At 54.0% G+C, this 24,046-nt stretch overlaps 1 protein-coding gene across 1 annotated transcript in view; it reads left to right on the top strand.

Moving 5' to 3' along the window:
* Positions 1–486: 486 nt before the first annotated feature.
* Positions 487–24,046, top strand: part of STK10 (serine/threonine kinase 10) — a 44,649-nt gene continuing 21,089 nt past the window's right edge. The window contains exons 1-2 of the mRNA XM_071443598.1: positions 487–728; positions 13,221–13,385. Of these exons, the coding sequence (XP_071299699.1) occupies positions 573–728; positions 13,221–13,385 (321 nt within the window). The 5' untranslated portion in view covers positions 487–572. The remainder of the gene's footprint in view (positions 729–13,220; positions 13,386–24,046) is intronic.

Here is a 24,046-nt window from a genome sequence, read left to right as displayed (position 1 = left end):
GTCTGTGCCGTGCCCGGATCGTGCCCTGTCTGTGCCGTGCCCGGATCGTGCCCTGTCTGTGCCATACCCGAACCGTGCCCTGTCTGTGCCGTACCCAGACCGAGCCGGGACGTGCGGTGCCGTGCCCGGATCGTGCCCTGTCTGTGCCGTGCCATACCCGAACCGAGCCAGGCCGTGCGGGGCGGTGCCGTGCCCGAACCGTGCCCTGTCTGTGCCGTGCCATACCCGGGCCGAGCCGGGCCGTGCCCTGTCTGTGCCGTGCCATACCCGGGCCGAGCCGGGCCGTGCGGGGCGGTGCTGTTCCCGAACCATGCCCTGTCTGTACCGTACCATACCCGGGCCGATCCGGGCCGTGCGGGGCGGTGCCGGCCGGGCGGGCGGAGGGCTGGGGCGGCCAATGGCTCCGTCCCGGGCAGCCCAGCCCAGCCCAGCAGGTGGAGCGGCTCCGGCTCCATGTGCGCGGCTGGAGGCGGCCCCGGTGCCGGTCCCGCCTCGCCGCTCCCCGGGCGCGCAGCGAGCGGCTCCGTCCTGCCGGGGCGGCGGCTCCGCAGCTGCCGGGGCCGCACTCCGGGATGGCTTTCGCCAATTTCCGCCGCATCCTGCGCCTCTCCGCCTTCGAGAAGCGCCGCTCCAAGGAATACGAGCACGTCCGCCGCGACCTGGACCCCGGCGAGGTGTGGGAGGTGGTGGGCGAGCTGGGAGATGGAGCCTTCGGCAAAGTTTACAAGGTGGGTGCTCCGAGGGCTCCGGGAGCAGCCGCGGCGCCGCCGCCCGGGCTCGGAGCGGCTCCGGCACAGCGGGACCGGCTCCGCATCCCGTTAGCCGGGATGGGCCGGACGGGCTCGGCTGAGCCGCGCTGGGATCGCAGCGCTCCGGGGAGGGGAACGGAGCCAGAAAAGCTTCCTGCTTTTTTTATTTCTTGCCTTTTTTTACTTTTTTTAAATTTTTTTTTTTTGGGGGGGGAGGTTTTTTGTTGGATTTTTTTTTGTTGTTATTGTTATTGTTTTGGGTTTTTTTTCTTGTTTGCTTGTTTTTTTTGTTGTTTTGTTTTGTTTTGTTGTTGTTGGTTTGGTTTGGTTTTTTGGAGTTTTTTTTTTGTCGCCCCGTTTTCAGAGCGGTGCTTGTGTGCGCAGACCCCGGCGCTCCCTTTGCCCAGCCCGCCGCCGGTGCAATGAATGGAGCGAGCGAGGTTTCTTGGAAGTCGGCGCTTCCAGGGCTGCCTCCAAGCGTTCCGAGTCCCCGGGGCTGACAGGGGATTTGTATCCCCGCCGTTGCTGCCGGCAGGAAAAACTTGGGAGGGCCAGGAGGAGCTGGCTCCGTGCTGTGAATGTTTAACCTCGGGCTTTAGGGACGGGGGTTTAAAGGACCAAAGATCCCCCGGACTTTGCTCTCCAGAGCAGCCGCTGTCCCCGCTCGGGGCTGCCCCGTGTCCAGCCGGGGATGAGCCCGGGGTGCAGGAGCAGCCCTGGCAGGATCCCGGACACACCTGTGTGACAGCAGCCCTGGCAATGGGGCGGGAATGGCCTCTCGGGCAGCTGGGGCTTGGTGGCCTCCTTCGATCGCCCGAGAAGGTTTTACCTCTGAAAAAATGATAAATAAACAGGGCAGGAAGGGAGGCAGGTGACCGCGGGTCAGGGCACGGCGGTTTGGTGTTTATTTCTCATCTCTATCGTGGTGTTTGACAGAAACTCCAAAAAACTGAGTGCTAAATACCCATTGAGTGAAACTTTTTAGTGAAGGGTCCTATCTTCTAAAAAACCACAATTCCTAAAAATTATATTTAAGTCCCTTCTCCATTTATCCTTCTGAAAGCAGCATCAGTAGAAGTTCTGTTGCCATTCTGCTCTGTGAGGTGCATTGGAGGCACATTTGTGTGTAGCAACACTCACTCCTGCATGATTCTGTGCTTTTATTTGCTCAAGTTTCTCAAACAGTGACAGGAACCAGGTAAACAGTGTAAAATAACTTCAGTGGCCTCTGAGAGAAAGGAAAACTTAAATAATTATTTAAATGCTTTCTATTTTAAACATGTATAATGTACCCAAAGTAGGTGACTTAGAGAATAAAGCTACTTCAGAGGTGGCTGGTTTGGTTTTTTTGTCTGTTGTTGTATCTGAATGCCTCAGTTATTAACCCCAGCCTCACAAGAAAAGCATTGTCAGAGTAACTTTTTTACTGTGGGTAAAGAATGTCAGCCTGTCAGGCAATAACAGCTCACCTCCAGCTCCTTTCATCCCCATTCTGACACAAATGAGAATGAAAATATCCCGGTGGACACCGTGTGTTTACAGCCAGAAGTTGTAAACCTTCTGGAATATTCAGGCGAATTTTTGCTTTCGTGGAGTTTTAACCCTGTAAGGCAGGGTGAGGTTTAACATCGTGCCAGAAATCAAAGGGTTACTTTATTGTATTTAGCAGCATTTCACTTCTCCATTGCTTTGATCTCTTCTCCACCTGTTCTCCATTCCATCTGGAAAAAGGTCATGGCTGGATTTTGAATTCTCATCCAGGAGTTTCTTTGTTCATTTAAGAACCCCAAATTATTTGGGGGTGCTGTGCTATAAACCTTATTTTAGGTTCATAAATCCTTATTTTATAATGATTAACAATCCTTATTAATCTTTGTTTTAGGATTAATAACCAGAGACACATTTTCCCTTCACCTAAAGGGTTTTTTTCGTTGTCTCCTTTTGCTTTTTTATATCCGGGGTGGGGATGAGTGTAAGGTGGGATGTGAAAGAAGGGGTTTACCCTCTTGTGCTGCTCAGCTGCCAAAAAATCAGCTGAATAACCCACCAGAAACTGCAGAAAAACCCACCAGAAATTGCAGAATAACCCAGCAAAAACCCAGCAGCTGAATAACCCCGCTGTGCTCCAGGAGAGCAGAAGCACCCAAAATTCAGTGAACAGCTTGAATCATTCTCTTGACCCTAAAATCAGTTTCATTTTCTCCCTAAAGGCAGTGCCTGGAGCAAGGCTGAGGCTCTGCAGGGCCCTGAGGTTCTCAGGATGTTGGAGTGAATTCCTGCCCATTTTCCCCTCCTTTTCCACGCCCGGAAGCGTGGGGAGGGGACGGAATCCTGAGCCTGCATCCTGCCCCGTGTGCCATCTGTTGTGTCCCCTTGGAAAGGTCTGAGCAGGGCTTTGTTCTCCGGGCACTCAGACCTGGCAGAAACTGAGGCGTGGAGAGATGGAAACACGGGCTGGCTTCAGGAGGATTTGGTTTTATGAGGCTGGGAGGGAGGAGGGCTCAGGGATTTGGGGTATTCCTGCCCTGTGAATCCTGTCTGGAGCTCAGACAAAGCTGAACTGGCTTCTCACAGTGTTTCCAAAAGTAGGACAGGCTTCATTTAAATACAGATTAATTAAAAAGAATGAACTATATAGTGGAGTCTGGATCTTACATGGCAGACCTAAAAAACCTGCGGCCAGCAGGAACTGGGCCTGGGATTTCCCTGTTTTTATAGAAAGTCTTTTTGCAGCACAAGAGGATCTGCCTGCATGAGGAACCAGTTGAACAGAGGGCAGTGAAGCTGAAAAGTAGGAGGGGGTGGGGAGGAAATGTTCCTTTCTAGCTCTTGTTCTGTGAATGCCGTGGCCTTGGCAAGGCCAGAGGTGCTCTGAGGACAGGGTGGCAGCCACAGGTGACCCAGCTGTCACCACCTCATCCAAAGTCCCTTAAATGGATGATCCCAAACCCAGCAGTTGGGAGCTGTGGTCAGTGGGCGCCAGCCTGGGAAGGCTCCAGCCCACCCAGGGTTGGGGTCTGTAAAACTTCCTCACTCTGACCCTTCCCAAGCTGCCTTAGAAGAAAAGCAGAGTTACTTTCCTGGAAAGACACCTAAAATACTGCTTAGAAACCCAGAGGATCTGTGCTGCCACTTCAGAAAAGACAAAAGAAAAAAGCAGAGTTATTCTCCTGGAAGAACACCTAAGATAGCACCCATAAACCCGGAGGATCTGTGCTGCCACTTCAGAAAAGGCAAGAAAAAAGAAAAAAGCAGAGTTATTCTCCTGGAAGAACACCTAAGATAGCGCCCATAAACCCGGAGGATCTGTGCTGCCACTTCAGAGCTGGCACTGTTTGGAGGGACAGGTGGCACTGGCAGCCCCTGGGCTCTCAGGGAAGATGCCCAGGGTGAAACCAGCAGTGCAGGAGCCCCTGCATCTCCTCTGAGCCCTGCAAACCGAGCATTCCCTGCCCTGTTAGTGCCCCAGGAAGGGATGTTGGTGTGGGCAAGGAGAGCTCCTGGCTGGCAGGGGCTCCTCTGGCTGCTGGGGCACTGCCAGAGCCCCCTGCCCTTCTCCTGGGGGTTGTTTTGGTGCCAGAGCCCCCTGCCCTTCTCCTGGGGGTTGTTTTGGTGCCATACCTCCCTGCCTTTTTCCTGGGGATTGTTTTGGTGCCAGAACCCCCCCTGCCTTTCTCCTGGGGATTGTTTTGGTGCCATACCTCCCTGCCTTTCTCCTGGGGGTTGTTTTGGTGCCAGAGCCCCCCTGCCCTTCTCCTGGGGGTTGTTTTGGTGCCAGAACCCCCCTGCCTTTCTCCTGGGGATTGTTTTGTGGCCATACCTCCCTGCCTTTCTCCTGGGGATTGCTTTGGTGCCAGAGCCCCCCTGGCCTTTCTCCTGGGGATTGTTTTGGTGCCATACCTCCCTGCCCTTCTCCTGGGGATTGTTTTGGTGCCAGAGCCCCCCTGCCTTTCTCCTGGGGATTGTTTTGGTGCCAGAGCCCCCCTGCCTTTCTCCTGGGGATTGTTTTGGTGCTCCTGTGCAGCGCTATCTGCCCTGCCCAGCGCTGCCCATGGGGACAGTGGCTCGGATAAGGCAGGGTGGGGACTGGGGTTTTATTCACTGCATCCCTGCAAATCGCCTGCACACAGCTCCACCCCCGACTCAGCAGCGCCTCTTTTGTGCCCTGCTTCTCCTCTCCCCTCCCAGGCGCGCTGGAAAAGGCGAATTTTGGGTTATCTGATGCGCCGTGCTGCTATCGGTGCTGTGCATGCTGCGGGCTGGAATTGTGCCTTGCACAGGGGGTACTGCAGGGCTGATTGCTGGGCTGTGCAGCTGCTGCAGCAGCAGCACTGGGGCTGTTGGTGGGCACCAGGGTGGCCCTGGCACCTCTCTGCCCATCAGCCCAGCCTGCAGCACTCGAGGCTGGCTCAGGCGATCCAGGCTCAGCTCTTGGTTTGGTCCATCAGGGAGCGGGGTTAGGTGGGATTTGGGGAAGGGATTGTTCCCTGGGAGGGTGCCCAGAGCAGCCGTGGCTGCCCCTGGATCCCTGCCAGTGCCCAAGGGACACTTGGATGGGGCTTGGAGCCACCTGGGATAGTGCAAGGTGTCCCTGCCCATGGCAACAAAATGAGCTTTAAGGTCCCTTCCAGCCCAAATGGTTCTGTGATTCTACACTTTAATTCCTGGAAAGGGTGTCACAGAGATGTTAATCTGCCGAGTTAACTTTGAAAAAGAAAAGGGAAGGAAAACAGAAACAGGGGAAGTTTGAGCTGATTGGCCACAAAAAAAAAGTAAGATCAGATCATGGTCTTGTCCTTCAGAACTGCTGAAGGCTTTCCTTAAAATCTTTTTGCTTGGGAAGGAGGAATGGGAAGGTTTAACAATGTTAAACCTGGCTGAACTTTAAACCTGATTTTCGCTTGCAGCTGATGGAAGTGTGGGATGCTCTGTCCCTGCTGCAGCCCTGTGCTCTGTGGCTGTCTCCGTGTGACAGGGGACAGGGACAGCTCTCCATGGCCTAAATATTTGGGCAATGACTTCAGTGGCACAGCCCAGATCCTGGCACTGCTGCTGCCATGAGAGCTCAGATCAGCCTTTCACCCTCAGCACGTGGCAATTGCTGCCCAGAAAAGCTCCTCCCTGATTTTGTAAATATTTTGTCTCCTGAGAATCCCATTTCCTTGGAGAAAAGGTTCTTTTCCTGTCGGTGGAGTGCTGCTGTAGACGTGGGGTTCTCAGGTGGTTTGGTGTCCCCAGGGCCTCTGGGGGTGGCCGTGCTGTGTCCCCATCCCCTGGCATTGCCAGCCTGGCCCAGCCTGAATGCAGAGGCAGCAGAGATTGAGCAGGAGAGCCTGGGCACGCTCTGCTCCCGTGGGAAAGGAGGGGGCAGCTCCCCAAGGGCAGGGTCTGGATGTGCCACCCCGGGCTGGGGCTGGAAGGGGCCGCGTGTCCCTGGCACGGGCGCAGCCGTGGCTCTGTTCCTGCTGCAGCTGCGCTCTCTGCTTCTCTCCTGGCTGCAGAAAAGCCCCTCAGGGCCACCTCCCTTCAGGCAGCACAGGGGGACCTGTGTGTGATGGTGTTCACAGGGGTCCCAGGATGAGGGAAGAGATGAGGAGCTGACTCCATGGTTCAGAAGGCTTGAGTTATTGTTTTATGATATATATTACATTAAAACTGTACTAAAAGAATAGAAGAAAAGGTTTCATCAGAAGGCTGGCTAAGAATAGCAAAAAATGATAACAAAGGTTTGTGGCTCTGGCTCTGTGTCCGAGCCAGCTGGGCTGTGATTGGCCATTAATTAGAAACAACCACATGAGGCCAATCCCAGATCCACCTGTTGCATCCCACAGCAGCAGATAATCAATGTCTACATTTTGTTCCTGAGGCCTCTCAGCTTCTCAGGAGGAAAAATCCTAAGGAAAGGATTTTTCATAAAAGTTGTCTGTGACAACCTTGCTGGCATTTCTCTCCTCCTGCCCCAGGGCTCCTGTCTTGCTTTGCTCTCTGCGGTGTCTGGGATGGGTGGGACAGGCAGGGAAGGAGGCTGTGCCCAGCAGCTGCTCCTGCTTCTCCTCACAGCTGGATCTGCTGCTCCTGCCCTGCATTCCTGCTGCAGAGGGCAGTGCCAGCAGTGCTGGGCCAGCCTGGCAGCCCTGGGGACAGGGAAGAGCTGAGTGCTCCATTGCCCTGCCAGGGCCCTGCTGAGCTGGTGCTTTCCAGCCAGGCAGCCCTGCCAGAGCCAGCCCAAACCCCCTCCCTGGCTCTGGGGTGTCTCAGCCATCCAGCCCCTGCTCCCACAGCCCTCTGTGCACCAGGCTTGGAGCAGGGAGTTGCTAGGAAACTCAGAACTGGCTGAAAGGCTTTTTCCCCCTCTGTTTTTTAATTATTTTTCCAATGTTGTGGCGTTGTCTGAATGCAGACAGGGCCAGGAATGCTCCCTTGGAGCACAGTGCTTTCCCAGGGACTGGTGATTTGAAGGATGCTGGGTGCTCTCAGCTATCAGGCATGAGAAAATTCACTTTGATTTGAGAAATAAGAAATAATAGCTGCTGAATGATTAATTATGTTTATGGCATTTGGATGGAAGGGAAAAGCTGGAAATTCCTTTTTGATGCACAGAATGTTGGACGTGCAACTGGAAACATTTGATAAATAATGTTTACTAATTTGTTCTAATGAACAATAAATATATTACAACATATTGCAGAATCACTGCAGTCGGGACCTTTTTATCCATGCTGTAAATCCATTCATTTCCATTAGAATAAATCAAGGGCAAAACTCGGCATTGTCACTTTTTTATTTTAGGCTGAAGACGCTGGGTCAGTGTGGAACCTCCCCCTCCTCAAACCTTGCCTGTTTGTTTGCATGGCCCAGGAGCTGTGCCTGGGCTCTGTGGGTGTTGCCAGCCCCCTCTCTGTGCCTCTGTGGGTGCAAAGTGGCTCTTTGTGGCTCTTTGGTGGAACATCACGTGCAGCAGCTCTGCTGCTCTCTGGGCTTCTCATCTCTGCGCCCTTTGCTGGGCTTTGAGGGCCAGGAGAGCTGGTTGTGCTCAGCTTTGCTCACACTTTTGTCTGGCAGGGCTGCCCAGGGGCTGTGGCTGCAGCTGAGCTCTCTGCTGGGGCTGCTTTCCTGCCCTCAGCTTCTATAACCAAAGGAAGGCATTTCTGCTTTTTAATGGGGTTTTTCTTTAACGGTTTTTGGGGTGTTTCATAAGCCACTTCCCCTTGCCTCTTGCTGAGATGTTACCACAGCTGCCAGAGCAGCAGAGCTGGGGCTGTGCTGGGGCTGTGCTGGGGCTGTGCTGGGGCTGTGCTGGGGCTGTGCTGCTGTCCCCTGGGTCACCAGGGTCTAAATCCAGCATTTCAACAAAGCCCCAAATAGGATTCATTCATGGTTCCAGGGGCCTGATAGGCTTGGAAGCCATGGAATGGTTTGGATGGAAGGAACCCTGAGGCTCATCCCATTCCACCCCTGCCATGGCAGGGACACCTTGCACTGCCCCAGGCTGCTCCAAGTCCATCCAGCCTGGCCTTGGGCACTGCCAGGGATGCAGGGGCAGCCCCAGCTGCTCTGGGCACCTGTGCCAGGGCCTGCCCACCCTCACAGGGAACAATTCCTAATTCCCAAAATCCCACCTAGCCAGTGTGAAGCCATTCCCTGTGTTCCATCACTCCCATTCCTGAGGAACAGCCCCTCCATTTTTAATTTTTTTGGCGGCTCTTCAGGCACTGGAAGGCCCCAGTGAGGTCACCCCAAAGCTTCACTCCTCCAAGCAGAACAGCCCCAACTTTCCCAGCCCGCCCCCATTGCAGCTCCCATTGATTCTCTGACAGCACCACGAGCACTGGCTCGAGCCTGGCCGTGCTGTGTTTGTTTATTGATGCAGGGAGCTGGGGCCAGGTTCATCAGGAGGCAATTATTAATCATGATGGAATCATTAATCATGATGGAATCCCTGGGAGCAGGAGTGGGGTGGGGCAGGCCCAGCTGTCACCCCCCAGCTGAGCATCCCTGGGAGCTCCAGGCTCCTCCTGGGGCTCTGTCCTGGTGACACCTGAGCCATCAGCTCTCCTGGCATGGGGACAGGGAGGAATGCAGTGGCATGGCAGCCTGTGGAGGGTGACCCCGTGGCCTGGGGGCTGCAAAGGAGCTGAATGAAGCCCTTGGGGGAGCTCTCAGTTCTGCTTTCTGTGCCAGTGAGGGTTCAGGGAGGGTTTCCTGTGCCTCACCTAGAAACTGGCCCTGCTGAACCCTCCAGCCTTCCCCCAATGGGTTCTTTCAGGGCTTAAAATAGTTCCTGTGTTTGTCACGCTGGGATTTCACAATAGCTGCGGGCTGAGTCACAGGCAGAGGCCAAAGAGCCACTTCTGTCACCTGAGCAGGCACCTCTCACCCCTCAGACCCACCACAGCCCAGTGCTTTCCTGTGGTGAGCAATCCTGCTCATCCCTGGCACCTCTCCTGGCATCCCAGGGCTTGGGCAGCACCCCCTGTGTCCCAGGGCTCTGCAGGGAGATCCTTTCCCCTGTTTCCTGCCCCTGTTTCCTCTCCTCTCTCAGTTTACTGAGTAACTTTTGTGTGACATTTGTGGAATGCACATTCCAGCCCTGCTCCTGCACTGGCACTTGCTCAGGGGCTGCTGCTGGCCACGAGGGGTTTTTGGGGTTGAGATGGCTGTAATGAACCCCCTGGAGTTCAGCAGCACCTCCTGGGCACCGTGCTGGCAGCTCTCTGCTCAGATTTTTTATTGTTTGTGCTAATTAACACCCCAAGGACAAATTATCTGTAGGATTGAGATGCCCAGGAGTGGAGGAGCCAAAGATGGAGCTGGCATCCAGCAGTTTTTGGGGTTTTGCAGTCTGGGATGGGGCTGTAGCCTGGGGTCAGGGCTGGGGGATGAGCAGATGGAGAGAAAGGGGCAGAAATCCTTGGAATTCAAAGCTTTGATGGTGCCCAGGGTGAGCTGCTGGGCTCAGTGCAGGATTGCCCGTGCCAGGCCCTGTGCATCTCCCTCTGCCTCGTGTGGGAGGAACAGGACAGCTGGAATCTGGGCCCAGAGGGGGCCATGGGCACCTCAGGCAGGGCTGGACTGCCCAGCCCGTGCCACTGTTGGTCCTCCCGAAGCTGCAGGCTGGGGTCAGCAGTGCCTGCTCTGCACTGCAGGGGAATCATTCTCCAAAGCTCACCCCGTGGTCTCCTCCTGCCATCCTGAGGCTCAGGTTGGTCCCTCCTGGGAAGAGCCCTGGGTTGCAGCAGTGACATCAGGACAGGGTCATGCCCAGCCCACCCCTGTGCCAGCCTGCCCGTGTCACCCTGCTGCTCCACGTGTCCTCAGCTGGCTTTAACTTGGAGGTGCTGCTTTCATTTCCTCTGGGTGCCCAAGCTGGGACCTGCCTGTGCCAGCTGGGGAGATGTGGGACATGGGGAGTGCTCCCTTTGGGTCCCTCAGGAGCTCAGGGACATGGGGAAGGGTGGGTGAGCACCATTCAAGGGAAATGTAGGCTGGATATCAGGAAAAAGTGTTTTACACAAAGAGTGACAAAGTTCTGGAATGTTCTGCCCAGGGAGGTGGTGGAGTCCCCATCCCTGGGTGTGTTTAACAAAGCCTGGATGTGGCACTGGGGGCCAGGGTTGAGCTGAGGGGTTGGGGCTGGGCTGGACTCGATGAGCTTGAAGGTCTCTTCCAACCCAGTGATTCTGTGAATTCTGTGTGTGAATTCTGTGTGATTGTGTGTAATTCTGTGTGATTCTGTGATTCTGTGCATGGATTCTGTGTGATTCTCTGTGTGATTCTCTGTATGATTCTCTGTGTGGTTCTGTGTGATTCTGTGAATTCTGTGTGTGGATTCTGTGTGTGATTGTGTGTGTGATTCTCTGAATTCTCTGTGTGATTCTCTGTGTAATTCTGTGCGTGAATCTGTGAATTCTGTGTGTGTGATTCTGTGTATGATTGTGTGTGATTCTCTGTGAATTCTCTGTGTGATTCTGTGTGATTCTCTGAATTCTGTGTGATTCTGTGAATTCTGTGAAGCCCTGTGAATTCTGTGTGTGACTGTGATTCTGTGGATTCTGTGCATGGATTCTGTGTATGATTGTGTGTGATTCTCTGTGAATTCTCTGTGTGATTCTGTGAATTCTCTGTGTGATTCTGTGAATTCTGTGAATTCTGTGAGCCCCTGTTCAGCCCAGCTCACATGGGCTGGGGATGCAGAGGTGCCTGTGCCCGGCTGGGCCCTGGCTGCTCCCCAGGGATGCAGCAATAGCAGTGAGCCAGGCCAGGCTGTGCTCCCTCTCCCACGACAGTCTGCAGCCTTGCAGACCCTGACCCCAGCTCCTGCTCTGCTCCTGGCTCTCTCCAGGTGCTGCAGGGCCCCAGCATCCTGCAGGGGCTGGGCTGGCAGGGCCCCTCCGCTGGGAAGCAAAGCTCCAGGGGAAGCCCCACCTCTTCTCACAATATTTACTTCCCCTCCTTGGAGCTCTCCCAGCTCTGTGAGTGCAGAGCAAACACAGTGGGGCACTTCTGGCTCCTGTTTGGAAGGGCTGAGCTTCTCCCCATGCTCCTTCCACGTTTCCCCTGCCCTGCCCTCTGTGTGAGAGCATCTGCTGGTGGCTGGGTGAGAACCCAGCTGAGCTGAGCTGAAGAAACCCCCTAATTTTCCCTGAAAGCAGCAGGAGCTGCTGGCCTGAGTGTGGGCAGTGAGCCCAGATGGAAATGGGTTTGTCCCCTGGGTAAGGAGGACACTGCTGTCCCTGCCAGCTCCTGGAATGCAGCAACGCTTCAGAGCACAGCACAGATCCCTCATGTTCCTCCCTCTGCTGAATGATTTGCCCAATATTCCTGTCACCCAAGCTGTGTGAAGCTGTTCAGAGGAGCTTGTGGTGTTTGCAGCAGGAATTCATCCTCCTGAGGGTTTTCCAAACACAGAGATGGAAACTGCAGAGTGGGGAGAAAGGTCAGGAGCAGAGCTTGGCCGGCTCCTGCAGGGATTCCATGCACAGTGGGAATCGTTCCCCTGGGGGAGAGGGGAGGAAAAGGGGGCAGGAGGTGGAATGGTGGCAGTGGGGAGCAGTGGGTGAGCTGCTGGCTCAAGGAGCTTCTGGCAGTGTCTGGATGCTCCTGAGTCAGCAGCTCCTGTCTCGCCCCTCTGCCACGTGTGACCCATCTCCTGCTGCAGCTGGGCTGGGGGTTTCACACAGGCACAGAACCAGTGGGGCTGGAAGAGGCTTTCAGCATCATCCAATCCAAGCTGTGCCCCATCCCCACCGAGTGCCACCCCCAGCCCTTCCTTGGACACTCCAGGGATGGGGATCCAACCCTCCCTGGGCAGTTCCAGTGCCTGAGCCCCCTTTCCATGGGGAAATTCCTGCAGTGCCCACCCTGAGCCTGCCCTGAGCCCCCTTTCCATGGGGAAATTCCTGCTGGTGTCACTCTGAGCCTGCCCTGAGCCCCCTTTCCATGGGGAAATTCCTGCTGTGCCCATCCTGAGCCCCCTTTCCATGGGGAAATTCCTGCTGTGCCCACCCTGAGCCTGCCCTGAGCCCCCTTTCCATGGGGAAATTCCTGCTGTGCCCACCCTGAGCCTGCCCTGAGCCCCCTTTCCATGGGGAAATTCCTGCTGTGCCCACCCTGAGCCTGCACTGAGCCCCCTTTCCATGGGGAAATTCCTGCAGTGCCCACCCTGAGCCTGCCCTGGCCCAGCCTGAGGTGTTCCCTCTCATCCTGTCCCTGTCCCTGGGAGCAGAGTGCCATCCCCACCTGGCTGCACTCTCAGATAGATCTTGGTTGGATTATCTGCATGTTCAGGATTTCTAGTAATTCACCTGTGGTATCATCAGAGAGCTTCTGCACTTTGAGGTTTTGTTGCTTCCTTTTTTTCTCCCCCATGCTACAAACAACAGGCTGCATCTCCTTTGCTAAAAGTTTCCCTCTCCCTGTGGTGGGAAGTGGTTTGGGCTTTGCAGCCTGGAGGGAGGAAGGAGGATGCAGCCACTGTGTGGGCAGCTTTGGGAAGCAGAAATGCCCCTGCAGGTTTCCCTCCTGGTGTGCTGGCTGGGGCCAGCCAAGCTGAGCAGGAACTGGAGCTCCTTAATTTACAGGAACCATCCATGGAATGGTCAGTGTTAAAAGCCTCCTACAGTTTATAGCATTTTGTGGCAGGTATTTCTGAATTGCTGTGCAAATTTCAATCCTAATGCTTGGCTTGCTGGGCTGTGAGCACACACTGACAGCTCAGTTTGCCATCAACATAAAATAAAATAAATGGGCTCAAGAAATGGAGATTTTCATCAACATAAATAAAAATGGAGTTTTCAACACAGCAGAGGGCAATTTTTTATATTGAGTACCAGTGATAAATGCTAAAAACACCCAAACCCCAAAGCTGCTGGTGGAGTGCCCATCCCTGGAGGTGTCCAGGGAGCAGATTCCAGAGCTCAGGAATTCGGTGCTCCTCACTTTCTCTGGACTCACCCTGGCTTTTCCTTCCAGGCCAAGAACAAGGAAACGGGAGCTCTGGCAGCTGCCAAGGTCATCGAGACCAAGAGCGAGGATGAGCTGGAGGATTACATGGTGGAGATTGAGATCCTGGCCACCTGTGACCACCCCCACATCGTCAAACTGCTGGGAGCCTTCTACTGGGATGGCAAACTCTGGGTAAGGCTGGCCTGGCACATCCTGCCCTGGCTCAGACAAAAGGGCTCTCATGGTGAACAAAACCTCTGTCTGGAGCTGCTTGAGCATCAGAAATGAGTCATCAGCTCACTCTGTGCTCAGGGCCTGGATTTTCCCTGCTGTCTTCATCACCAAACCCTCTTCTCACTAAAGCTGCTGGTAAAAACCCGAGGGAAGGCCAAGGGATTTCACAGGGAAGTTGGAGTTGTGCTTTCTCCACCAGTAAGGGTTTGTAAAGGTAGAAAAAGCATCACCAGTAAGTTCCCCTCTCTTTTAAGACACCAGCTGGAAGGGTGACTCTTCCAAGTGATTTTCTGGATTTGGGGCTGATTTGGGGCTCAGCCCTTGCCATGCAGAGGCACCTGAGCTGCTCCATTGTGGAGATGCAGGGGAGTGGGTTGGTGCAAGGGCTGGAACAGCAGGTTCCTGCAGCTCTCTCCCTAGCCCAGCAGGTTTAAATACGGTTTTTTATTTCCCCTGCCTGCTGCTCTCTCAGAGTGCCTGGCAGCAGAGGCAGCTGAGTGTGAGAGGCAGCAGAGGAAGCTGAGGAAGCTGAGTGTGAAAGGCCCCTCCTTCCTGTGCTCTGTGTAGGGCATGGAGAGGCTGAGGGAGTGAGCCCTTGGGTGCTCTGGGTGAGGATTGTGGAAATCAGGTGAACAGGAGCATTTCCAAACCCATCTCAGTTCATCTGCTCCTCCTTGAACTGCAGGAAGTCAGGAGAGTGGCAAAGGCTGCACTCAGCAGCTCTGCTGCTTCTTCCTTCCTGTTTTTAACGTCTCGGGTGCCTTTGTGGCCTCCCTGAGTAGATTTACCAGAGTTAAAGCGGAGATCTCAGCTTTTGGGGCTTGCCCTGGGGTGAGCTGAGCTGCTGGAGCTGCCAGTCCCTGCCTGTGGTGCCAGTCCCAGCCTGGCTCACTCCTGGCTCCAGCAGTGCAGGAGAGGGATGTTTCATTGGGCTGCTTCTGCAGGCACCTTCTGCATTGTCAGCACGTGTTTTCTGTGTTAAAAATCCATGGCTAAAGCCCCTGAGCTCTGTGGGACACCCAGCTTGGAGTGCTGGGGTGTTTCTGCTCTCTCTTCTGGTCTCGAGGGAGCTGAGTTGTCCCCTTGGTATTTTGGATGGATTCTGAGCCCTGGTGTGTTAAAGAGCAAGGTAAATATGTGCTCTGCTAAGGAAAGGAAGGACAAACATCCCTCCTAGGAGGGGACTTGGGATTTGGATGGTCTGCAAGTGCAGCAGGATTAATCTGGGCTAAAGTAAAAAGGCAAACCCAGCCTGAGCCGGGGTGAGAGATGAGGCTGCTTCATCTGCCACCCTCTCCTGGCTTCACCTCCCTGCTCTGCCTGCATCTTCCACGTGGCCCCTGCTCTTCTCTGAAATGTCAGCGCCCTCCCAAAGCCAAGGAAGCTTTGCCTTCCTTCCTTCCTGGAGGAAAGGGATTGCAGAGTCCCTTTGTCCAGGGAGGGCTTTGGGACCTGCCAAAATTAAAATTCTGCCATAGGAGCCTCCTGTGTGGGGCTCCCCACCAGGGCAGGGCCTGGGGTTCTGCCAAACCCACCCTTGCAGCCCCAGAATTGGTCTGGGAGCAGGATCCTTCTCTTTAGTTCATTTTTTGGAGTAGCATTTGCATTTCAGTGCTCAGGCTGGTTTTATTAATGCTCCAGTGTTTTCCTGGCTTGCAGGGCAGTCATTAAACCAGGCTGTTTTATTTCTGCAAGGCTTTTAGTCCCTACCAGATTTTCCCTGAAGTCCAAACCTTCCACTGCTTGGTCACCAGTGCTGCTGGGGAAAATTTGCATCCAAATATAAACAGCAGCTTCTATTGCTCTGCCCACATCCCATCCTCATTGCTGTCTGTGCAGTTGTTTGAAGCAGCATTTTCCTGGATCGTTTGCATGCTGGGTGCCTGGGTTCTCAGAGTGGCTCTGGATAAAACCTCTGGGGGTGCCTGTGTGGTCAGGAGCCCTCTGTGGCTTCCTTGCTCCTCACAGCCCAGCATGGAAAGAGAATATTCCAGATGTGCCCAAGCTCCTGGATGACAGCTGCTTGAATAATTGACAGTGCCACAAGCAGGCTCAGCCTCAGAGGGGCTCTTCCTAAATCACTCTGGCTGCTCTTTCCTTGGCTTCACAAGGGAAATGGGTGAGGAACCCTCTGCTCCTCCTGAGCTGGGTCAGGTCCCCCCTGGCTCCTCTGCCAGGCTCTGGCTTTGTGCTCCAGCAGCCAGGAGGGGCCATGAAATATTTATGGAGCAAAAGACCTCTCTGTGCAAGGGGAGGTGGCAGAAAAATCCACAGCACTGGAAAGGAAAGCACAAACCAGAGAGTTCCTCTGGGTTTTGTACCTGGTTGGTGTTAAGTGTAAAAGGAGGAAAACCCCAGTTCTTGTGTGGGATGGAGCAAAGCCCACTGTGAGCAAGGGTTGGGAGAGCCCCAGCGAGTTCCCAGGAATAAATCTGCTGGGATAACAGCATCCAGCACGAACTTTCTTGGCATTTAAATCCTCTGCAGAGAGGCTGTGCCCTGCCAGCAGCTCCTATCTCATTCCATCCCCCTCCACCTCCTTTTCTTTGCTCGTGGCAGAGGCCAAGAAGTCTTGTGCTGCTTGAAAACAGCCCAGGGAAGCTGCAGAACTGCCCTGGTGGGAGCTTTCAGGATTTTATTTTATTTTATTTTTATTACAAGCCCCGTGGCATTTCGTGTTCTTTTGCATAAATCCTGGCTGCTGGAAATGGGGGCACTGAATGAAAGCTGAGATTCTCATGCTTTCTTTTAAAGAGTTTGGTTTGAGTCCTTGTGGCTGGGACACATTTGAAATTCTCTTTTCCTGCACTGTGATGCAGGACTTGGAAACACAGAAGCAAATCCCCCTCGCCCAAGATAACACAGCTTTTAAAATGGGGACTTTTTAAAGTTATTTGTGCCTTAGGAATGGGGCTGAAAGGGGGGGTTTGCTTGCTTTGAACAGAATTTTCGCTGATAATTATTACAGCATGGGAAAGGAACACAACAGCTCTTGTGTTTTGTGTCCCTCTCGAGGGCTGCATCTTTGGGAGTCTTTTTTCCCCCCCTTCCAAAACAACAACAAAAAGCCAGGCTGAGACCTCAGAGGAAGGGAGGAACTTTTGATGTGGTGCTGCTGCTGCTGGAGCCCTGTGCTGTTCCCAGCCAGAGCAGTGATAACACACAGGGGAGGAGAGTTTTGTTTGCTGTGAAGAACCCGACCTCTCCTGCAGGAAACCTCTGCTCCCAGGGCATGGTGGCTGTGCCCAGGCAGCCCAGCAGCAAACCCAGGACCCTGAGATGCTCCAGGAATCTCTAGAAATTCAGGATATCTCTAGAAATCCAATGATATTAAAACATCATTTGGCCCCAGGTGTTGAAGCACCATGCTGGTGCTGGGACAGCTTTTCCAGGGGAGCCCTGGGGAGTTGTCTCCCCCTCCCTGCTTCTCCCTGCCCCACGGTTGCCGTGGCAAAAGGGTTTTTGAATAAGCAGCCTTTTCCTGGAGATCAAAGCAGGGGTAACTGCACGGTGCAGGTAACCCTGCCTGCCTGGGCCTTTTGGGGAACGGCTCATTGAATCAGCTTAGGGTTTCTCCTGTGTGGGTACAGGCTCCTACAGCTGGCACAGACACTCCAGCTCTGTGCTGCTCTTTGTACTCACCTTAAAAAAACCCTTTGCATTTGCTGTGGGCAGGCCCTGACCTGCTCAGCCAGCGACTTTTGGGATTGCTCCCCCTTTGATATGGATGTTGACTGGAGATTTGGGCATTCTTGAAAATCCTGTAGCATAAAGAAACGTTCATTATCCCATGCGCTCGACTGCTGGGCTATGTAAAGCATCTGCAGCCTCTGAGGCTGGCAATACCTTTCCTTTAAAACAAACAGAAAAGGGAGCTGGTAGCAGGCTCAGATTCCCCACAGCTTTGCTTAGCAAGGGGAGGTTATCACAACTTGCAGGGATGTCTTGCAGGGTGAGCAGCCTGAGCTTGGCTGGATGCCCGTGGCGATTTGTTTGTGTGAACGCTGGACCAGAGCAAGGCTCTCCAGGCTGCTCAGCCCTCGGTCCCTGAGGAATCCCGAGGCTCTTTGTGTCCCTTTAAAGCTCCACTTGGCAGCAGAGCTGCAGCCCTTCCTACTTGGCCTCCTGCTCCTGGAGCCTTGTACCAAACTTCCCCCAGAAGTTGTTGAACTTTGTCGTTGGAGCTGGCGGCGCTCGAGCGCGGCCCAGGGAAAACCCAGGGAAACAAAGAGATCCCAAACTCTGCTGAACAGCTCACCAGAGGAACAGCAATCCCTCCCCTTCCTCCTTGCCCCAGCTGCAGGAGCATAAATCCCGGTCCCCGTGGGAGCTGGCAGCTCCCTGGGACACGCAGGGCTGGGGAGCTGCTCAGGATCGGCCCCGCTGGGAGCGGCAGTGAGGGGGTGGGGTTTGCTGGACCGGTTTCCAAATTCCTACCAGTCCAGAATTCGGGCAGAAGCGCAAAACACCCCCAGGAAGTCGAGCAGGGTGGGTGGGAGAGGAGCAGGTGTGGGCAGATAGCAGCAGGGCATGGCCTGGCCCTGGGAATGCAGCAGGGACATCGCAGGGTCCCCTCCCTGTCCTCGGGGGCAGCTCCTCAGCTTGGCCAGAGCTGCAGAGTGGAAAAAGTGATGCAGCCCAGTGGCTTTTTGGCACTTTGCTGCATTTCCAGGGTCAGCAGCTTGCTGTTCAGAGCAGCACAGTTGGAGAGGGTGGTCACTCCTGCTCCGGCCCTGGGGCCCTGTCTCTGCCAGCTGGGATGCTCTGGGTCACATCTCTGGGTGACACCTCCTCCCCTGCTCTCTGCCTGGCCATTCCCAAAGGCCTGGAGGTCTGAATCTTCTTCTGCTGGAAATCTGGGCAGCAGGTTCCACAGGCCCCCCCTGTGCTGTGAACGTGAGCTTCGGCATTCAGCCTCCTGGCAAGTGACCCTAAACCCTATTCTGGGTAAATCCTATTCCCTTAAAACAGAGGGAAACCAAATGATTTTTAGCAACCCCCAAAATGATTTAAGTATCAGGCAAATTGCCCCAGCCCAGCTGAGTTCAGGAGTGCTCCTGCAGGTACCAACACAACAGCCCAAAGGAGAACAGAAACCTTTGTCTGCCACCCTTTGCACAGGATAACGTTGCATGAAGAGGTTATTGAGGTAATAATTCCTTGTGATTGCTCAGCCTTGTCATCTGCACACCCTGGAACGCATTAGAAAAGGCCTGGTGTCATTATCCTGGCTCTGAGAGTGAAGGCACAGACAGGGATTTGCCTAAAGTTTCCCCAAGGGTAAATGGCACTTGGGAATGAGTGCTGGGTGCTGAGTCCCAGTGCAGGGCTGTAACGTGAAGCCGGAGCTTCATGAAAAGAGAAGCAGAGCAGACAAGAAGCCTTGTAGGCAAATCAGTTTTCAAAGCACCTGAAAACTTTGTTTAGGACTGAATTGCAATAAGCCACGTTCCCACTTGGCTGGATCTCCCAGGGAATGCTAAGGAGCAGAGTTTGCATAGACAGGAATATTTATGAACTCCCCGTGGATAGGAGACAGTGCCTTGAAATCCAGCTTCAGCAAGGAGGGATAGCTTGCAGGTTTAAACTTTATTCTGTTTCAGATATAGCCTGAAATTGTCATTTGCAGGGAGGGAGGGATGTCCTTTTGCAGACCTCGTGGCCTGGAGTGATCCATTGACTTCAAAGCCCTCACTGGAACTGTTAACCAGCAACACTCAGGTTGTGTGGTGGATCCAGGCACCTCATGCTGGGAATTTAGGGATGATGAGGACAAGGGGTTGTTGTTTCTAAAAAGCCCTGGAATTGTTAACCAGCAACACTCAGGTTGTGTGGTGGATCCAGGCACCTCATGCTGGGAATTTGGGGATGATGAGGACAAGGGGTTGTTGTTTCTAGGGAGATGCCAGGCAGGAGTGGAAAACTCATCGAGCCCTTGGCCAGCCCTTCACTGCATTGTCCTCGTGGCCAGGTGAGGCTCTGGGCTGTGCTGGAACTGCTGACTCCATAAAAGCCACCAGGAAACTTGTCCTGGGTCAAACTCCAGCTCTCCAGTGAGCTTTGCCCTCCTGAGATGCCTCATCTCTGTCAGATGCTGACACAGGGCACTTGGGGAATCTTCCCACTGAAGCAGCAACTTCTTCCTTTTTGCTGTTTATATCTGAAACCATTCCTGGAGTTTTGCTTCCCGTCCCGTAACAAAGTGAACTCAGTGGCCTCTAAATGCTGATAACTTGGTGAGAAAAGGGATCCCACTCACAGCCCTCCAAGCAGCACAAGGAGCTTTTTTGCAACATCAAAACCATTTGGTCGAACTCAAAGGAGTTTCAATTTGTGCTGCCAAAATTGCAGCAGGGATGGGAATATTTCTGCCATCTGTGGGGGGCAGTCCAAGGAAACATTTTGTCATCTTGCAGTGATTTCAATGGGGAGAACTCATCCCCAGTTTCCTTAAGATCAGCAGGGAGCCCTGCACTTCGCCAGGAGTATTGACTTTATTCTCCATGAAGTTTTCTTACTCTGAAACTCCCTAAACTTTGTGTTCCTTGTTTCCTGCCCTGCATCTTCTTCCGCCTCCCAGCCCTTATGGGGACAGCCTTTTTTCATTTCTGACTTCAAATATTTTTCTCTGTAGGTTATTTTGTCCAGAAAAGGGGGCAGAAAAGGTTTATTATATTTAAAGTCTCTGAATGGTGCCCTTGTCCGTGAGGGAAAATTGGCAAGCTTGGAGCCTTCTCTTACAGAGAGGGAATTATTTCACTTCCACCTACAGCATATTTGCCATGTCAGGCCAGCTTTTGACATTTGTGCTGCTCTGGGGCAGCCAAGAGGCCTTTGGTGGCTTCTGGATTGTTCTGTGCCCTCTCTGTGGCTGCTGAGGGCTGGCTGCAGCTGGAGCTGGTGGCTTTTGCAGCTCCCACTGGCTCTTGGGTGTTGTCCCCTTTTGTCTTGGTGCTGCTCTGGCCTCGTGGGGCTCCAGGAACGAGCTTGGGAAGGATTTTGTGGCTCAGCCCTCAGCAGAGAGCAGGGGCAGCTCAGCCCTGCTCTGGGTGAGCCCATCTGGTGGAGCAGCCATTTCCACCTGGGCGTTTTCCAGATTGGAGCAGGGCATGGAAAAGGAGCGTCCCAGCTGGCCCCAGCCCTGCTGCACCACAGGGACATGCAGGGACACCGCAGGGACATGCAGGGACACCTCAGGGACACCACAGGGACACCTCAGGGCTCCCTGGCATGGAGAGGAAGGAGCCAGATGTGCCCGCAGAGGTGCCCAGCAGGGCTTTCCGGGCATCACCACCCTCTTACAGGAAAAGCAGACAGGAATTTCCTTCACATTCAGCAGAACCACAGCAAAGGGAGAAGGGAAAGAGCCCGAGGAGCTGGGGGCCCTGGCTGCTGCAGCTGTGCTGGTGCTGCACACAGGGAGCAGCTCCTGGCTGAGAGGGGCACAGAGCAGGCACAGGAACTCCCAGCTACAAAAACTGCCCCTGGAGCTTTGTGCCAGCTGCACAGCCTGGGTGCAGAGAAGGTGGGCCAGGTGTGAGGGGTGGCAGGAAGGAACCTGACACATTTCCTCCCCCAGCTCTCTCTGCAAGTGCAGCACAGTTTCCTTTAGCAAATTTGGTTTTCTTATCTCTGCAGCCCCTGTGTGCCAGCACACAGGCTGGGCTGGGGCTGCTTTCCATTGTGGGTGACGGGGACACCTCAGAGCTGGCCCAGAAACGTGGCAGAGCCACGTGGGTGCAGGGGTGGCCGTGGCAGCAGGATGCTGTGGCTTCCAGAGCTGCTCCCACAAGCACAGAGAGCCCCACTGCTGCAGCCTGGGAGGAAATGGTGGGGGCTGGTTGAAAAATGCACGTTTGGAAGTTGAAAATGCACATTTGGAAGTTTAAAATGCACATTTGGAAGTTGAAAAATGCACATTTGGAAGTTGAAAAGGCACATTTGGAAGTTCCCTGGGCCAGGCAGGGTGGGTCTGGGGGCATGGCAGGGCTCTGTGCCCACTGGGGGCTGCAGTTCTTGTCACGGTGTCACAGAATCACCTGAGGATATCCTGAGCTGGAAGGGACCATCCAGGATCATCAAAGTCCAGCTCCTGACCCTGCACTGGGCCCCCAGGTTAAAACTGATTCATTAATGCAGATAAAACCCAAAATCTGGGCTGTCCCCAGAGCCAGCCTGGACAACCCCAGCCCCTGCAGCCTCCCACTGTGTGAGAGAAGCTGGGCCAGGTGTGATGGGTGGCAAGGAGGGAGCTGACAGCATTTCCTTCCCCAGCTCTCTGCAAATGCTCTCTCTCCATGCGCTCTGACCCTCCCATCTTCCCCCTCCTGCCCACACAACAATCCCACACATGATGGGCAGAGGGGTCTGAACCCTTTCCATGACCTCCTGAAGGCTCTCAATGAGATTCCTTGACTGCTGCAGGGCTGTAGTGCAGAGCCAGCACAGCATTTCCCCTAACCCCACGAGCGTTCACAGATACTCAGAACACCAACAGGGAGCAAACCCACACAGGGCTGGCCCTGGGGGCTCTGGAGCCCCTCTGTGACCCCAGGCTCCTCAAGGAGCTCTGCACAGCCCCAGGAGAAGCCTGCAGGGACCCTCACCTGCAGTGCCCTGGCACCCCTGGGCTGCCAGCCCTGCCCTCAGGTGCCCCCAGGGCCACCCCTGGCAGGAGCTTTCCCACCTGGTGGCTTCTGCTGTCCACCCCCTGGCCCTTCCTGCCTGCCAGGGAAGGGTCTGTGGGCACTGCCCTCTGGGTAAGAGCCAAACCCTGCTGGGGCCAGCAGCTGTCCCACCCTTGGCCACTGGGCACTGTTTGGTGACATTATCTCTCAAGATAAGCTTTTGATGTGTGGTTTTTCTCTTTGTTTTAGCCATGCAGAAAGTTCCAGGCGTTCAGACATGCCCAGGAGGCAGGAGCTGTCCTGCCCAGGGTGGGAGGAGTGAGCTGGGCCTTGGTGCCACCTTGGGGGTACCTGGGCAGGAGAGGCTGCTCCTTGGTTTTTGTCACCCAAAATGCCTCCAGATCCTGCTGTGGTGAGCACAGGATCAAGATGAGCCATGGGAAAAATCGAGGTGCCCACTATTTAACTTGAGTGGACTTTCTCTTATTAATTTAAATTTAATGTTGATCAGTACCTGGGCAGGAGAGGCTGCTCCTGGTTTGTCAGAGGCTGCTCCTTGGTTTTTGTCACCCAAAATGCCTCCAGATCCTGCTGTGGTGAGCACAGGATTAGGATTAAGAGCCATAGGGAAAATCAAGGTGACCACCATTGAACTCGAGTGGACTTTCTCTTACTAATTTAAATTTAATGTTTATTAGTACTTGGGCAGGAGAGGCTGCTCCTGGTCTGTCAGACCCCAAATGCTTCCAGATCCTGCTGTGGTGAGCACCGGATTAAGATTAAGAGCCATAGGGAAAATCGAGGTGACCAGCAAAGCCCTTTAAATTGAGTGGACTTTTATTAATTTAAATTTAATGTTTATTAGTACCTGGGCAGGAGAGGCTGCTTCTGGTTTGTCAGAGGCTGCTCCTTGGTTTTTGTCACCCAAAATGCCTCCAGATCCTGCTGTGGTGAGCACAGGATTAAGATGAGCCATGGTAAAAATTGAGGTGACCACCATTGAACTTGAGTGGACTTTCTGTTATTAATTTAAATTTAATATTTATTAGTACCTGGGCAGGAGAGGCTGCTCCTGGTCTGTCAGAGCCCAAATCCTTCCAGATCCTGCTGTGGTGAGCACAGGATCAAGATGAGCCATGGGAAAAACCGAGGTGCCCACTATTTAACTTGAGAGGACTTTCTCTTATGAATTTAACTTTAATGTTGCCCGTTGCAGAGGTTTTTTGAAAAGGAAAGGTTTTGTGGTGTCTGCCTGCAGAGCTCTGTGTTTTTGTTTTGTTTCACATGTTTTATTTAAGCTGTCACAGAGGTTTTCACAGGTACTGAGAGCAAGTTCCTTTCTCTGTCAACCCCGCTGCCCAAATCTGCTGTGTGTGTGCAGCCAGAGCATCCCCTGGAGCTGGGAGTGAGCCCAGGGGGTTCTGGGCCCCTTGGCTGGGGCTGATTTGGGGCTGGGCGCTCTGCCTGTGCCTCTCACTCTGTTGTGTGGCTCAGATAACTCAGAAATGGAGCTACCAGTGACTTTGGGGTGGTTGTAATGGACTGGAGGCCGAAACAGGGATGGTGGATTCGTAGGAGCTTCGATGTGGCACAGGAACCCTGTGTCCCCCCAGCTGCCTGGGCTGAGGAAGTCCCTGGGTTTCCTGGGACAGTGATTTCCTCTGCACAAAAATCCTGGAAGTCCCTGGGTTTCTTGTGCACAGGAAATCATCAGGAACAGGATGTTTGCTGCCTGCACACCCACAGGGCCCCGAGCAGCAGCAGCAGCAGCAGCAGGAGGAGCTGTGGGTGCTCCCAGCTCTCACACAGCTGCTGATGTCACCTCCATGGCAGAGCCCTCTCCAGGCTGGCCCTGCTCCCGAAGGAAGTGTGCTCAGAGGGTGATCTGGGACACTGCCAGCTCTGTTTGTTTAAGTTGCACTTCTGGGGCTGAAACCAGCTCGTTATTTTTTTAGCTGCTCTGGTCACACCCAGAATTATTCTTTGACATCT

This window comes from Agelaius tricolor, unplaced genomic scaffold (genome assembly GCF_023055355.1).
Source record: "Agelaius tricolor isolate 1412-34295 unplaced genomic scaffold, bAgeTri1.0.p SCAF_18, whole genome shotgun sequence".
In the NCBI taxonomy this organism is placed as follows: Eukaryota; Metazoa; Chordata; class Aves; order Passeriformes; family Icteridae; genus Agelaius; species Agelaius tricolor.
This window is presented reverse-complemented; position numbering and strand designations above follow the sequence as displayed.